Consider the following 15201-nt stretch of genomic DNA (forward strand, 5'->3'; position numbering starts at 1 on the left):
GTTAGTCTTCTTGTGTTTGTATGCCAGCGTTGCAGAGTTCTGCGCTGGGATCTGGCCCCAGCGCCGACGAGTAAGACTCAGCACCGCACGCCGACCCCACCAAATGCCGCCTCAGGGCGCCAGCCACCTCTTACACGCGGCCGGCGCCCTCTCGCGGCAAAAGCCGGCCCGAGGGAGCCGCGTCGAGGCCGACCTCGGGGCGCGAGAGGCCTCCCACGGCCGAACCGCACGCCCCCCGGAACGCGCGGTTCGCCGCTCGTGGGCCGGCGCGTCGGAGACGCGCGCGACGGCGCCCCGCGCCGCTACCGCGCGCCTGACCCAGGCGCGAGAAACGAATCTGCGAGGCGTGGCCGCTCATGCGGCCCGATGGGGAGGAGCGGGGCGAGCCCCCTCCAACCCACCCGCGCTAGGTCTCGGGGGACGCAGGGGTCACTCCCGCGCGACCTCGGGAACTAGCCGGGGCAGTCGGAGAAGGGGCAACTCCGTGCACTGACGGTCGGCCGCCAGAAAACACGCCTCCGTGGCTCGGGTTACACCAATCCTCGCTACCCAACGCGGCCAAAGGATATCCACCTCCACCTCGGTCGAGCGACCCGGGGGATGCCCCGCGCGCCTGACCCAGGCGCGAAAACGAATCTGCGAGGCGTGGCCGCTCACGCGGCCCGATGGGGAGGAACGGGGCGAGCCCCCTCCAACCCACCCGCGCTAGGTCTCGGGTTTGACGCATGGGGTCACTCCCGCGAAACTCGGGAACTAGCCGGGGCAGTCGGAGAAGGGGCAACTCCGTGCACTGACGGTCGGCCGCCAGAAAACACGCCTGCGTGGATCGCGTCACACCAATCCTCGCTACCCAACGCGGCCAAAGGATATCCACCTCGAGAACCTCGAGAACCTCGAGATATCCACCTCGAGACCTCGAGAGAGAACCCCCCTCCCCCAAGTTGAACCTGGCGTTTTGTGAGAGGGCGGTCAACTCCGCCCGGCGAGCTGTGACCAGTCAGCAGCAGAGAGGATGAAGCGCAAGCATTCCAACACAGCGGCGCTGGCGAACACCCACACGGACACTGCTCCTCCGCCAGCGGCAGCAGCGGAGCCGGCGGCGAGAGAGCGTGTGGCGGAGGGCTTGAGCTTGCACCTCTCCAGCAACAGCACCGGGTACAGGGGCGTGCGAGAGCACTCTGGCCGCTTCCAGGCGCAGCGCATGGTGGACGGGAGGGCGGACTACCTGGGCACCTTCGGCACGGCGGTGGAGGCGGCGGTGGCGTACGCGCGGGCTGCCGGCGAGTACCAGCCTCCGGCGGTAGCGACGGAGGCGGAGGGCTTGCGCCTGCACCTCTCGAGCAGAGGCAGGACCGGCTACAAGGGCGTGTATATTCACAGAGGGCTGATGACTCCGGCCCAACGGATGGACGCGCCGCCGCGTGTCGTGCTGGGACTGCCCTTCTTTGCGCAGGTGGACGGAAGACCCGCGCAGGGCTTAGGCTCTTACGCCACGGCGGTGGAGGCGGCGGTGGCCTACGCGCGGGCGGTCGGGGAGTACACGCCTCCACCTCCGCCACCGGCAGCAGCCGAGCCAGCGGCGGCGCCAGCAGCGGCAGAGCCAACTACGCAGGCTCCGGTGACGCAGGCCCGGTGGCGGCAGAAGCGTGTCCACGACACGTCCTGGCCACCCCCCCCATAGGCAGCCAAGGTGATGCGCGTCGCCAAGGCTGAGCAGCAGCGGCGGCTGCAGGAGCAACAGCGGCAGCATCTGCAGGAGCAACAGCGACGGTTGCAGGAGCAGAAGCCGCTGCTGCAGGAGCAACAGCGGCGGTTGCAGCAGGAGCAACAGCGGCGGTTGCAGGAGCAGAGGCGTCTCTTCGAGGAGGTGGCCAGCCACACACACACACACACGCACCGCTCACCCACGCGCACTGGGCCTTGCACTTTTCATGCCGAGGGGCTCCTGTCGCCTAGACGTGGAGTCGCGAGGGTCGCCCCCCCCCTTGCCCCACCACTTTGTGTGTGAGGGGACGTTTGCACCTTACCTTGCCTTAGGCGGCCAGCCGCCAGCGACAGCGCCAGGCCGGCGGCGGCGGGAGCGGCGGAGGGGGAGGGAGCGGCGGCGTCGGCGGCGGCGTCGGCGGCGGCGGCGGCGGCGGCGGCTGCGGTGGGTCCAGCAGCGGCGACGCAGGATCGAGCGGCGGCGTGGTCGACGTCGATTGCGCGGTGGACGCTCTCGTGGCGGCGGTGCTCGCTGGAGCCCCCCGCGCTGTGCAGGACCCCTGGGGCTGCCTTGGGCTGCAGCGGTTGACGGGCCGCGAGGCGAGCCGGAAGCGGTACCTGCAGCTGGTGCGGCGGCTCCACCCGGACCGGTGCGGCCACCCGCGCGCCGGAGAGTGCTTCGCGCTCGTCGAGGAGGCGTGGCGAGCCATCGAGGCGCGCGGGGAGGGCAAGCGGAGCGCCGGATAGCTTCGGCGACGTTACGTGGCCGTTCACCCCGCCGCTCCGCTCCGAGCTCGCGTGCCGCCGTCGGGCGCGTGCTGAGTTGCGCTTGGGACGCCTTCGGTGGCACGCTCGGCGGCGAGTTTGGCTTGCAGCTCCACAGCGGGCGCGGCGTCCGCGAGCTTGCGACTCGAGCCTACTCACTCCAGTTGGTTCTGCACACTCGGTGTGTCAGTGTGCAGAACGCGCGAGCGGTGCGTCCCGCGGCAGCCCCCGCAGCCACTGGGCTGCGGAGCTGCAACAAGGCTACGAACTCGAGACACAGACATTTTCGACGCTTTTGGCCCATATTACTCGCACAACGAGCCCTCCCTGGAACTGTTGCCCCAAGGACCCAGCTACGGCTCTACAGTAGCAGCGTCGACGTCGTCGATCACATGAGAGCGTGTGAGGGGCGCGAGACCCGAGACACCACAACAGAACAGCTCGAGCCTCAACACACAAGTCAAACAGCGTCAGCGAGAGAGCGCATCATCTCATCACCCATCTGGCTCACATCCGCCTGGGCACTGCGAGACACAGGGGACAGCGTACACAAGCAAGTTGGCCGGGGGACCGCAGAGTGCAGTGCAGTCGGCGGTGCAGAGCTCCCTGCCCGCGTCCGGAAGAGTGTCAGGCGTACCAGTGCGGCGGCTGCTCCGCGTCGGCGAGCATCTCGAGCTGCTCCGGCGTGAGCCGCTTCCTCGAGGCGGCCCAGTTGTCCTGAAGAGGGGTTGGGGGGAAGTGGGGGGGTGGGGGCTAGACGTTGGGGGAGGGGGGGGGGGGGGGCACGGCATTGGTCGGCGGCGCCTGGTGTGTGCGTTTGAAGTCAGCAAACACCCTCGAGACGGCAGCCTTGATGGGCTGCGGCTGCTGGGCGTGCCGCGCCAGCCGCTCGAGCACCTCTGGCAGCCACGAAGGCACGTCGTACGGCGCCAGCGCGACGAGGGCGGCGAGGCCGAGCACGCCGCCGTGCCTCTGCGCCAGCGGCGCGCCCCCGTTCTTGCGCTTCTTGAGGATGTTGTCGGCCCATGCGAGGAGGCGCCTGTGGGGAAGGGGCGAGAGAGACGGGTCAGGGGAAGGGGCGCGAGCATACGGCCGGTCCGCGCGGGCGGCGCCGGCGTGCGTGTGGCCCGTAGAGGCGCACGTAGCCCGCAACGACCGGCATGGCCGCCTCCCTCACCTCGAGCTGCGGGTCCACGAGCAGCTGGAGGAGCAGCGCCTGGATCGCCTCTTGCGGCGGCGGCTGCAGCGACGGCGGCGCGAACTGGCCGAGGTAGATCAGGTACTTGAGCGGAGGGAGCAGGCAGCCGCGCAGGTGCCACGAGGGCGAGGCGGAGAGGTCCTTGAGCAGCGCGAGGAAAGGGACGAGGAGCCCCGCCTCGAGGAGGGGGAGCTGCGCGAGCAGCACGGCGCACGCGCGGCCGGCGTTCGAGAGGTCGGGGTCGTTGATGCTCGCTGCGGTGGCGAGCGAGGCGCGCAGCAGCTGCTCGCCGTATGGCAGAAGCGCCTGCGGCCGGCCGTGCCATAGGCGGTGTCTAGGCGGTGTCTAGGAGGTGTCTAGGAGGTGTCTAGGAGGTGTCTAGGAGGTGTCTAGGAGGTGTCTAGGAGGTGTCTAGGAGGTGTCTAGGAGGTGTCTAGGAGGTGTATAGGAGGTGTATAGGAGGTGTCTAGGAGGTGTCTAGGAGGTGTCTAGGAGGTGTCTAGGAGGTGTCTAGGAGGTGTCTAGGAGGTGTCTAGGTGCCTGCGGCCGGCCGTGCCGCACGCAGCCGCGCACACACGCGAGCGCAACCACGCGCGCCGCCCGCGCCGAGGCTCGCTCACCCTCGTCCTCCGGCTCGAGCAGCACAACTCCGCCGCCGCCGTTGCCGCCGCTGGCGGCGTCGGGCGCGGCGTCGGCAGAACCGCGAGGAAGCCCCTCGAGGCGGCATGCGGCGAGAACCGAACGCAGCAGCCCCGCGGCCGCCGCGCCGATGCGCGCTGCGGGCTGCGGCTGGCCTAAGGTCATGTCCCGGACATGTCATGGACGTGTCCTGGACATGCCTCGACGCGGCGGGCTGCGGCTGGCCCGGCGGCGGCGGCGACGCGGCCTGCATCGACAGCGCGAGGAGCGCGCCAACCTCCTCCCGCACCTGCCGCGCGCCCGCGGTGACGGCGGCGGCGGTCGAGCCGCGGGAGAGAGTCGCCTCGGCCAGCTGCGGCCCGCGCCAGCGCAGCTCTGCCAGCAGCGGGGCGACGAAGCGCAACGCAGTCGCGTGCGACAGCGACGTCTCGTTCGCCGCCGCCGCGCTCTGCAGCCCGGCGAGGAGTGTGGCCGCCAGCCACGAGAGGCGGCGCGGGTCCTATGGGAGATATGGGGGAGACATGGGGGGGATATGGGGAGATGGCCACGAGAGGTCGGCGCGAGTCCCTCGATGCAGACGCGAAGCGCAGGAAAGACTGCGCCGTGCCGACGCTCTCGACAGGGCACGCGCGGAGCGCGGCGCCGAAGCCGCCGCCCGAGAGCTCCTATGGGGAGATACAGGGGAGATACAGGGGAGAGATGGGGAGAGATGCCGAGCCCGCCCCTCGAGAGCACCTCGTGCAGCCGTCGCTCGTCGTCACGCGGCCAGCTGCCGGCGGCGCGGAGCACGCCGCCGAGGAGCTCGAAGCCAACCGCGAGCGAGTCACGCCTCGCACCCGCCGCGGAGAGCGAGAGGGCCGTCGGCAGCAGCAGCGGGCGGATGGGCGGGCCGTAGTGCGCCGCGAGCCGCTCAAAGAGCCGCGCGGCGCCGAGCGAGAAGTCGGCGCCGCCCTGGCCGTGGGCGTCGGTGCGGGGCCAGGAGCGGCCCGCCTGCGGGTACATGCGTGTGTGCGTGTGCGTGTGCATGTGCATGTGCATGTGCATGTGCGTGTGCGTGTGCGTGTGCGTGTGCGTGTGCGTGTGCGTGTGCATGTGCGTGATGTGCATGTGCGTGTGCGTGCGTGTGCGTGTGCGTGTGCGTGTGCGTGTGCGTGTGCGTGTGCATGTGCGTGCGCGTGCGCGTGCGCGTGCGCGTGTGCATGTGCATGTGCATGTGCATGTGCGTGGGGCAGAGCCCAAGCTGGCCAAGGGGAGGCGGGGCCCAGGGCGGGAGGCAGGGGGGGGGGAGGGGGGGGGGGGGTCCCGCCTCGACGGTGGCGCAGATGACGTTGTGCGGCTCCGCGGCCGCGGTGCGCGCCGCCAGCGCGCCGGCCGTCTGCGCAGAGCCCTCGTCCGCCTCCTTGTGGTCGACCACGAGCCACGCGGCGGCGCGAGCAAGGTAGTCCGGCTGCAGCAGCAGCGCGTCCGCCCGCGCACCGAGCGGCGAGTGCAGCCCGCCGGGCGGCATCAACTCGCCGGGTGGCGCGGCGGCGGGCTGGCTGCCATCGGCCGGCGACGTCGTCGGCGGCTCCGTCTCCATCGCCTCGCCCCCCGAGGGCTCGCTCCCCGAGAAGGCCGCGCCCCACCCGTCGCACACGTCGTCGCGCCAAGCGTCGACGGGGGAGTACGGCAGCTGCTGCGGCAGCGGCGCCGCCCCGCCGTCGGCCTCCATCGCCTCGCCATCGGCAAACAGCGGCGGCGGCGCCTCCGCGCTGCTCTTGGGCGGCGGCGAGGAGGGCGGCCGCAGCAAGACCGCGAGGACGGCGCGGCCCACGCGGCGCACTGCGGCGGCGGGCGAGCAGAGGGCTCGTGTGGCGAGCAGGGCGAGGCTCTGCCGCTCCGTCTCCTCCTCCACAGGAAGCACGAGCAGCGAAGAGAGGGCGGTCACCTCCCGGCTCCAGTGCGCCTCGCCGTCGGCCGCCGAGGCGTTCGCCTAATGAACGAATCAACTAATGAGCTAATGAACTCATCAGGCCTCGCCGCCGGCCGCCCAACCGCGCGCCTCGCCGCCGCCGCCGCCTTCGCCGCCGCCCTCGCCCGCCGAGGCCGAGGCGGTCGAGACAGAGGAGGCGCGCGCGAGGATGGCCGCAAAGGCCGCGGCGCGCGCCGCCTCGATGGACGACGCCCTTGCGGCGAGGCACGCCTAATCAGCTAATTCACTAATCAACGAATGAACGAATTCTGATGGAGGGCGCCCTTGCGGCGAGGCACGCCTCGAGTGCGGCCCGGCCCTCGGCCCGGCCCTCCTGCGCCTCCGCCGCCGCCTCGGCGGGCGCCTCGGCGGGCGCGCCGAGGCGGGGCGCGAAGGTCGCGGGCGCGGGGACGTGGCGCAGCACGGCGGAGAAGGCGGCGCGGATGAGGCGCGAGAGCTTGTGGAGGCCTTAATTAGTTCGTTAGCTAGTTAGTTAGTTAATTCGTCAATTTTAACTAACTAAGGCGCGAGAGCTTGTGGAGGCCGTGGTCGCGCGAGTTGGCGAGGGCGGCGAGGAGGGCGCAGAGGAGGGCCGGCTCGCGAGCCTAACACGCAGCGGGCGGGAGGTGGGCGCCGCCGTGCGCAGAGGGGGCGCGCGAGGGCGCCGCTCGCGCCACGGTCGCCGAGACGCGCGCCGACGAGAGGAGGTAGGCGGCGCCCTTGGCCTGAGGAGTCGAGGATGGCAACCAATGAGTGTTTCGTTATGATGAACGGAGCAGGCGGCGCCCTTGGCCTCGTGCGGCTGCGCCGCCGCGTCGCTCAGCGGGCCGATGATGGAGGGCAGCTGCCTCGCCGCCATCCACGGGTGGCGCGAGAGCGCGGCCTTGTACCCGTCCTGCGCGAGCGCGCGCACCTTGGAGTACCGGTGCGTGCAGAGGCGTTAATTACTTGATTGGTCAATTAGTTGATTGTTAACGAGCGCACCTTGGAGTACCGGCGCGTGCAGAGGCGTTAATTACTTGATTGGTTGATTAGTTGATTGTTAACGAGCGCACCTTGGAGTACCGGTGCGTGCAGAGGCATTAATTACTTGATTGGTCAATTAGTTGATTGTTAACGAGCGCACCTTTGAGTACCGGTGCGTGCAGAGGCGTTAATTACTTGATTGGTTGATTAGTTGATTGTTAATGAGCGCACCTTGGAGTACCGGCGCGTGCAGAGGCGTTAATTACTTGATTGATTGATTAGTTGATTGTTAACGAGCGCACCTTGGAGTACCGGTGCGTGCAGAGGCGTTAATTACTTGATTGGTCAATTAGTTGATTGTTAACGAGCGCACCTTGGAGTACCGGTGCGTGCAGAGGCGTTAATTACTTGATTGGTCAATAAGTTGATTGTTAATGAGCGCACCTTGGAGTACCGGTGCGTGCAGAGGCGTTAATTACTTGATTGGTCAATTAGTTGATTGTTAACGAGCGCACCTTGGAGTACCGGTGCGTGCAGAGGCGTTAATTACTTGATTGGTTGATTAGTTGATTGTTAACGAGCGCACCTTGGAGTACCGGTGCGTGCAGAGGCGGAGCTGCATCTCGAGGAGCGGCGCCAGCGCGGGCTCGCGCGCCGCCGCGCCGTGCGCCGCGGCCGAAACGCGGTCGGCGTGCCGAGCGGCGAGCTTGAGCGCGACGATGGCGCGGGGCGAGTGCGCGTTTGCGCCCGCGCCGCACAGCTCCGCCGTGTGCCTCGCCGCGTAGAGGTACTGCCGCGGCAGGCCGAGCAGCGGCGAGGGCCGCTGCTCGACGACCACCCTGGCGACGCGGAGCAGCTGCAGCAGGTTGCGGCCGCCTAATCAACTAATAAACTAATTAACTAATTAGCTAATTAACTAATTCGCTGCAGCAAGTTGCGGCCGCCCTCGCTCGCGCCGAGCGCCTCGCCGAGCGCGCACGCCACCGCCGCCAGCCGCGCGCGCACGCCGGGCATCGACACGCGCCCGCTCGCGGGCAGCGCCTGCCTCAGCCGCGGCAATGATCTCGGCTGATCTCGCTTGATCTCGGCTGATCTCGGGTGAGATGCCGATCGCCTGCCGCAGCGGCGGAAGGCCGGCGAAGGCAGCGTCGGCCTCGGGCAGCTCGGCCAGACACGCGCCTACGGGTGCGCGCCTCCCGCAAGGCTCGGGCGAGGCTCCGTGGGGCGCCTCGGCCCGCCCGGCCGCCGGCGCGCCGCCAGGCGCCGCCGCGCCGTCGTCGGCGAGGTGGGGGAGCGCGCCCTTGCCGACCGCGCGCAGCTCGAGCAGCGCGCGCCGCAGACGCGCCTCTGGCACGGCGTCCACGCCTCCGGCGCCAACCTCGGCCGCCAGCTTCTCGGCCCGCTCGAGCGACGCGAAGCACATCTCCGCGGCGGCGGCCACCTCGGCCGGGCTCGGACTGTGCCACTCCATCTCCATCGCCTCCCCGAACGCTTCGGGCGGGTGCAGCGGCGGCAGCCAGCCCCACGCCTCCCATGGCCGCGCCGCCGCCGCCGGCCGCAGCCGGGGCGGCAGCGAGCGAAGGTCGGCGGGGAAGGTGGCGAGCAGCGCGCCGAGGAGGCGGCGGCGCAGCTTGTACGCAGCCTTGCCCACCTTGCGCCCGCCGCCCGCCGCCGCCCGCTCCTCCGCCGCGCAGAGCAGCGAGCGCAGCAGCGGCAGGTGCGGGAGCAGCGCGGCGCCGGCGTTGCGCACCGTCTGCGCGAGCAGCGAGAGCAGCCAGACCACCTCCCCGTCCGACAGCGGCCGGAGGGCGACGGCCTCGCCCGCGCCGGTGGAGAGGAGGCGCGCGAACGCCGGCACGGCGCGGCCGAGCGCCTCGACGGGCCGCGCGAGCGTGTTTCATGAATTAGTTGATTCAACCTCGCCATTTATTAACTAGTTCAACCAATACCTCGACGGGCCGCGCGAACGTGGCGGCGGCAAGGTGCGCGCCGAGGTGCTTCGTGGCGTCGGAGAGGGAGGAGCGGCGCAGCCGGCTGAGCAGCTCGGGCAGCGCGGCGTCGAACGTGGCTGCCGTGAACTGCGACCAGAGCAGCGCCGCCGTCGCGCGCTGCTGCACGAGCATGTACGCCGCCTGCCATGTTTAATTAACTAATTAATTAACTCACTAACGAACGAATTCACTAGTTAACTGCACGAGCATGTACGCCGCCTGCCAGCCGCCGCCGCCCTTTGGCGCCCGCTCCTGCGTCTCGAGCGCCTCGAGCAGCCGCCGCAGCACCTCCCGCCCCCACTCGGGCAGCCAGCAGGCGAGCCCCTCGGCGTGAGCCGCCTGCGCCTCCGCAGCCTCCAGCCGCGCCAGCGCCTCGCCGTCGCCGCCGTCGGCGGAGGAGCGCAGCGCTGCGCGCGCGGCGCCAACCCCAAACGCGTCGCCGCCGTCGGCGCCGCCGCCGCCCGGCGCGGCGAGCGGCGCGAGGAGGAGGAGCTGGTCGGCGGTGTGCAGCGTGAGGAGCAGCTTGCGCGGGTCGTTAGGGTCGATGCCGGGCAGCGCGAGCTCGAGCAGCGTGCGCATGCTGAGGGTGCCTAAGGAGAGAAGGCGCCCGGACGGCTCCCAGGCGGCTCCTGGACGGCTCCTCGAACGCGGCTCGAGAGGGCGCCGTCGGCGAGCGCGGCGGCGGCGGCGGGGGACGAGGCGCTGAAGACGGAGGGGCGGGCGGCGAGCGCGGCGGCGGCGGGGCTCTGGCAGACGAGGAGGAGCTAGTTAATTAGTTAGTTAGTTCATTGAACCTGGCAGTGAATTCAACCTGGCTGGCGAGGAGGAGCGGCGTGAGGGTAGCGAGCAGCGAGAGCGCGCTCGACGTCTGGTGGACCGCCGTCACCGCCTGCAGCCCTTCAGCGACGCCGACGCTCAGCGGCGGCAGCAGCGACTCGGGCTCGAGCGCGGAGAGGTACTTGACCGCCCCTGCTCGCAGCGGCGAGACGCGTGAGTCGCGCGCGCGAGGGGGTGGTGCGGCGGCGAGGCGCTCGGCGGCGCGGTCCCTCGGCGGCGCGCGAGAGCGACGCCGACTTGGAGTATCGCGCCTAGAGAGGCGCCGACACGGTCCCCAGGCGGTCCCTAGAAGGCGACGCCGGCGTTGCGTGGCGCGCGAGCGAGGCGAGCGGCGCGAGCGCCGCCACCAGAGAGGACAGGTCGCGCGCAGCGAGGACGCCCCCCCCGTCCCCGCCCGCCCCCTTGCCGCCCGGCCCCTTGCCGCCCGCCTCGACGCGCGCGCGCCACCACGCGTACTGCGCGAGGCTTCCGAGCAGCGCGCCGACCTCCGAGCTGAAGCCGCCTAGGAGGTGTCTGGGAAGTGTCTAGGAGGTGTCTGGGAAGTGTCTAGGAGGTGTCTAGGAGGTGTCTAGGAGGTGTCTGGGAAGTGTCTAGGAGGTGTCTGGGAAGTGTCTAGGAGGTGTCTGGGAAGTGTCTAGGAGGTGTCTGGGAAGTGTCTAGGAGGTGTCTGGGAAGTGTCTAGGAGGTGTCTGGGACGCGTCTAGGAGGTGTCTGGGAAGTGTCTAGGAGGTGTCTAGGAGGTGTCTGGGAAGTGTCTGGGAAGTGTCTAGGGAGTGTGCCGGCGTTGGACGGGTGGCAGTACGGCTAGGAAGTGTCTAGGAGGTGTCTGGGAAGAGTCTAGGAGGTGTCTGGGACGCGTCTAGGAGGTGTCTGGGACGCGTCTAGGAGGTGTCTAGGAGGTGTCTAGGAAGTGTCTAGGAAGTGTCTAGAAAGTGTCTAGGAAGTGTCTAGGAGGTGTCTAGGAGGTGTCTAGGAGGTGTCTAGGAAGTGTCTAGGAGGTGTCTGGGAAGTGTCTAGGGAGTGTGTGCCGGCGTTGGACGGGTGGCAGTACGGCTAGGAAGTGTCTAGGAGGTGTCTGGGAAGTGTCTAGGGAGTGTGCCGGCGTTGGACGGGTGGCAGTACGGCTAGGAAGTGTCTAGGAGGTGTCTGGGAAGTGTCTAGGGAGTGTGCCGGCGTTGGACGGGTGGCAGTACGGCTAGGAAGTGTCTGGGAGGTGTCTGGGAAGTGTCTAGGGAGTGTGCCGGCGTTGGACGGGTGGCAGTACGGCTCGACGACGCGCAGCAGCTGCCGCAGATGCCCCCACGCGCACGCGCGCCCGCCGACCGCCGCGGCCTCCTCGACCGCCGCGTCCGCCTCTCGGCGCGCCTCCGTGCCGTCCTCGGGGTCGAGCGCGGCGTCGGGACCGTCGCCGCCGCCGCCGGTGCCAGCCGGAGGCTGGACTGGCGGCAGGGAGAGGACGATGAGGCGGGCGGCGCAGCGCAGCGCCTCGACGCTAGAGGCGGCGCCGACTTGGAAGAGGGCGGAGACCTGGCCAGGGAGAGGTGGAGGGTGGGTCGGCGGCTCAGAGGCTGCTGCACCCAGGCCGCCTCTCGGCCGCCTCTCGGCTGCGGCACGCCTCTGCCAGCGGCTAGGAAGTGTCTAGGAAGTGTCTGGGAAGTGTCTAGGCACGCCTCTGCCAGCGGCCGCACCACTAACTAACTAATTCACTAAGTAACTTATTCGCACGCCTCTGCCAGCGGCCGCACCACTAATTCACTAATTCACTAATTCACTAATTCGCACGCCTCTGCCAGCGGCCGCACCACCGCAGGCCGCAGCTCCGCACCCGCCTCCTGCCCGCCTGGCAGCCGCAGCAGCCGCAGCGCGCGCGAGTAGAGGAGGGGCAGGTGCGGCGCCCACTCGACCGGCGAGGCGTGGCCGTAGAAGGCGTCCTTTGCGAGCCGCGCGAGCAGGCCGAGCCAGAGGGCGTCGTACTCGGCGGAGCCGTCGACGCCGCACGACAGCCACAGCCGCAGGACCGCGGGCAGCCAGCAGGCGGCCGCGTCGCCGTGCGAGGGCAGGAAGAGGGCGAGGAGGGAGGCGCCGAGGAAGAAGCGGCTCGCGTCGTGCGGGCAGAGCAGCGCCGCCGCCGCGTCCAGCATCGCCTGCGCCTCGCCGGCGGCAAAGTGCGAGCGGCAGCGCGCCACGCAGCGGGCGAGCTCGACGCGGTGTGAGGCGGCGACGGAGCGCGACTCGTAGCTGACGGGGCCGTGCTCCGGCAGGTGCGCCGCAAGGAGGAGCCGCCAGAGCGGCCGCCAGCCGAGCGACACATTGAGGTGCTTGCCGCGTCGCAGCAGGCCGGAGAGCACGACGCACGCCTCGGCGCGCGTCGACGCGGGCAGGTCCGCGTGGCAGACGGCGGCGTGCGCGTCGAGGATCAGCGCGCGCCGCTCCTGGTCGGCGAGGTCGTGCTTGCGCTGCAGGTGGAGGGCGAGCTGCCGCAGAGCGTGCGGAGCGCCTCGCTGGAAATCGCCGATCGCCAGCGCCGTGCGGAGCCCGGAGGCGGCCGCGTCGAGGGACGCGGCCGCCTCCGCGGGCAGGCTGGCGGCGTACGGGAGCGCGCGGTTGAGCGCCGCCTCCTCGGAGTGGCGAGAAGCACGGTGCATCGCCGAGCTGACGTCTCGATCGTTCACTTCTTTCTTGTTGTTCACAGCCTTCAGCGGGCATTGAAGTTGAGCACCGCAAGAGAAGCGGTGAGCAGGTAGGGGCACACGGACAACACTGCCATCTAGGGATAGTAGGGGTGGAAGGTATTCCGGGTAGTCGACTCAAGGTGGCAGCGGGATGTGAGGAGAGGTGGACACCGGACCTCTCGCAGACTAAGAGAGATCTCTACTGGGAGACAATACCGATTCAGCCCCTAGGTGACGCGGAGCTGCAGGCGCATAAGGTGTCGAAATTCATTAGGTGGGAGGATGGGGAGCATGTATTCCAGGGTAGTAGGGACCCTTATGGGGAGCCGCCATCATCTGTCTAGCGTCCACCCATACCGCGTTGGTGTCCAGTCCGAGCCTGGCTGTTCTTCACCTTGGCTTCCTACCTACCTACCTAGCCGCCAGTAGGTGCACCCTCGTGGTTCTCAATATTCATGAGAATTGAGGCGCTGGAGAAGGGAGAGGAAGGGATAGTATGCGAGACGGAATTTGGTTCCGTGTCAGCGAAGGGGGAGAGCAACGAGACGAGAGTACTCAATCCAAACATCACAAGAGAGACCATCGCGTGCTTCCTGCAGATACACGTATACCACGGGAGAGAAGGGCTGGGGATAGTTCTGGCGGGTGCGGGGGACGGATCCAAGAGCGAGATTGTGGAGAAAGTAGGAGAGGACATGGTATCGAGGGAGATAGTAGGTTGGGGGCTCAACCTGGGTCCTGGGCCTGCAACAGGCGACTGGGAGCAACTGTAGATTACTAGCCGGTGCACTGCCGGGAAAGTGTAGCATAGATGTGGGAGAGTTAGTAGCACTCATACGTTTGAGAACACAACGTCGGGAGAGCACATAGGAGTGATCGTATACACCATCGATAGCATGGGACAGGCAGACGTGCTAGAGGAGGCGTGGAGAGTGGGAGATGTGGACTCAATAGTGAAATTATCTGGAAACCCAGCACTAGTAACCGAGATAACTAGGGCTCGGTGCACACTCCAAGGTATGGGATACCTCGTGTTAGTAGTGAGAGTGTCGGCGCACAAGGGAGCGTCAGGGGCGGGGAACCCGCAATTTGGGCATTTTTTTTACAGTGTTGCGAGAAAAAGAAAAAAAACCGGCGCCGCAGGCGCCGGCCGGAGGCCGGGAAGGGATGGGAGGTCGAGAGAGAGGAGGAGGAGGGGAAGGCTAGGGAAAGAGAGAGGAATCGAGGTTAGGGTTAGGGTTAGGGTTAGGGTTAGGGTTAGAGACGCTGTCGGCTTGAGCATGCAACGGTTAGGGTCGGTTCGACGAGCCGAGGTAAGCCAAGCTTATGGGCTTGTGGGTACATGTCTCCGACACTCGGGAACACCGGTTATACGAGCGAGAAGCCTCACGTGCGCCCTCGCGTGAATTAAAACGTGTTTCGGCCCCCAAAAGCTACAGTGTGGACAGGTATGAGAGCGGGGAGGAGCTAGATGACGACGAACGAGAGGGAGAGATGAGGCTACGGGAGGTATGGGATGACGAGGTCGAGAGAGAGGAGGAGGAGGGGAAGGGAAAGAGAGAGGAATCGAGGTTAGGGTTAGGGTTAGGGTTAGGGTTAGGGTTAGGGTTAGGGTTAGGGTTAGGGTTAGGGTTAGGGTTAGGGTTAGGGTTAGGGTTAGGGTTAGGGTTAGGGTTAGGGTTAGGGTTAGGGTTAGGGTTAGGGTTAGGGTTAGGGTTAGGGTTAGGGTTAGGGTTAGGGTTAGGGTTAGGGTTAGGGTTAGGGTTAGGGTTAGGGTTAGGGTTAGGGTTAGGGTTAGGGTTAGGGTTAGGGTTAGGGTTAGGGTTAGGGTTAGGGTTAGGGTTAGGGTTAGGGTTAGGGTTAGGGTTAGGGTTAGGGTTAGGGTTAGGGTTAGGGTTAGGGTTAGGGTTAGGGTTAGGGTTAGGGTTAGGGTTAGGGTTAGGGTTAGGGTTAGGGTTAGGGTTAGGGTTAGGGTTAGGGTTAGGGTTAGGGTTAGGGTTAGGGTTAGGGTTAGGGTTAGGGTTAGGGTTAGGGTTAGGGTTAGGGTTAGGGTTAGGGTTAGGGTTAGGGTTAGGGTTAGGGTTAGGGTTAGGGTTAGGGTTAGGGTTAGGGTTAGGGTTAGGGTTTAGGGTTAGGGTTAGGGTTAGGGTTAGGGTTAGGGTTAGGGTTAGGGTTAGGGTTAGGGTTAGGGTTAGGGTTAGGGTTAGGGTTAGGGTTAGGGTTAGGGTTAGGGTTAGGGTTAGGGTTAGGGTTAGGGTTAGGGTTAGGGTTAGGGTTAGGGTTAGGGTTAGGGTTAGGGTTAGGGTTAGGGTTAGGGTTAGGGTTAGGGTTAGGGTTAGGGTTAGGGTTAGGGTTAGGGTTAGGGTTAGGGTTAGGGTTAGGGTTAGGGTTAGGGTTAGGGTTAGGGTTAGGGTTAGGGTTAGGGTTAGGGTTAGGGTTAGGGTTAGGGTTAGGCCCAACACTAGGGTTAGGGTTAGG

General features: G+C 67.3%; 2 protein-coding genes across 2 annotated transcripts; one reads left to right on the plus strand and one right to left on the minus strand.

Annotated features, from left to right (window-relative positions):
- Nucleotides 1–1012: 1012 nt before the first annotated feature.
- EMIHUDRAFT_245602 (hypothetical protein) lies at nt 1013–2451 on the plus strand (the record flags this gene model as incomplete). The annotated part of the gene is made up of 2 exons (XM_005768164.1): nt 1013–1646; nt 2174–2451. 2 exons carry the CDS (start codon nt 1013–1015, stop codon nt 2449–2451), a joined length of 912 nt encoding a protein of 303 aa, XP_005768221.1.
- A 645-nt stretch (nt 2452–3096) lies between these two features.
- Nucleotides 3097–3438, minus strand: EMIHUDRAFT_76167 (hypothetical protein; the record flags this gene model as incomplete). Its single annotated transcript, XM_005768165.1, has 2 exons — nt 3097–3186; nt 3256–3438. Coding segments are annotated over 2 exons (273 nt in total), but the record flags the coding sequence as incomplete, so codon positions are not given.
- Between the last annotated feature and the right edge of the window lie 11763 nt (nt 3439–15201).

This window comes from Emiliania huxleyi, assembly GCF_000372725.1.
Source record: "Emiliania huxleyi CCMP1516 unplaced genomic scaffold EMIHUscaffold_467, whole genome shotgun sequence".
In the NCBI taxonomy this organism is placed as follows: Eukaryota; Haptophyta; order Isochrysidales; family Noelaerhabdaceae; genus Emiliania; species Emiliania huxleyi.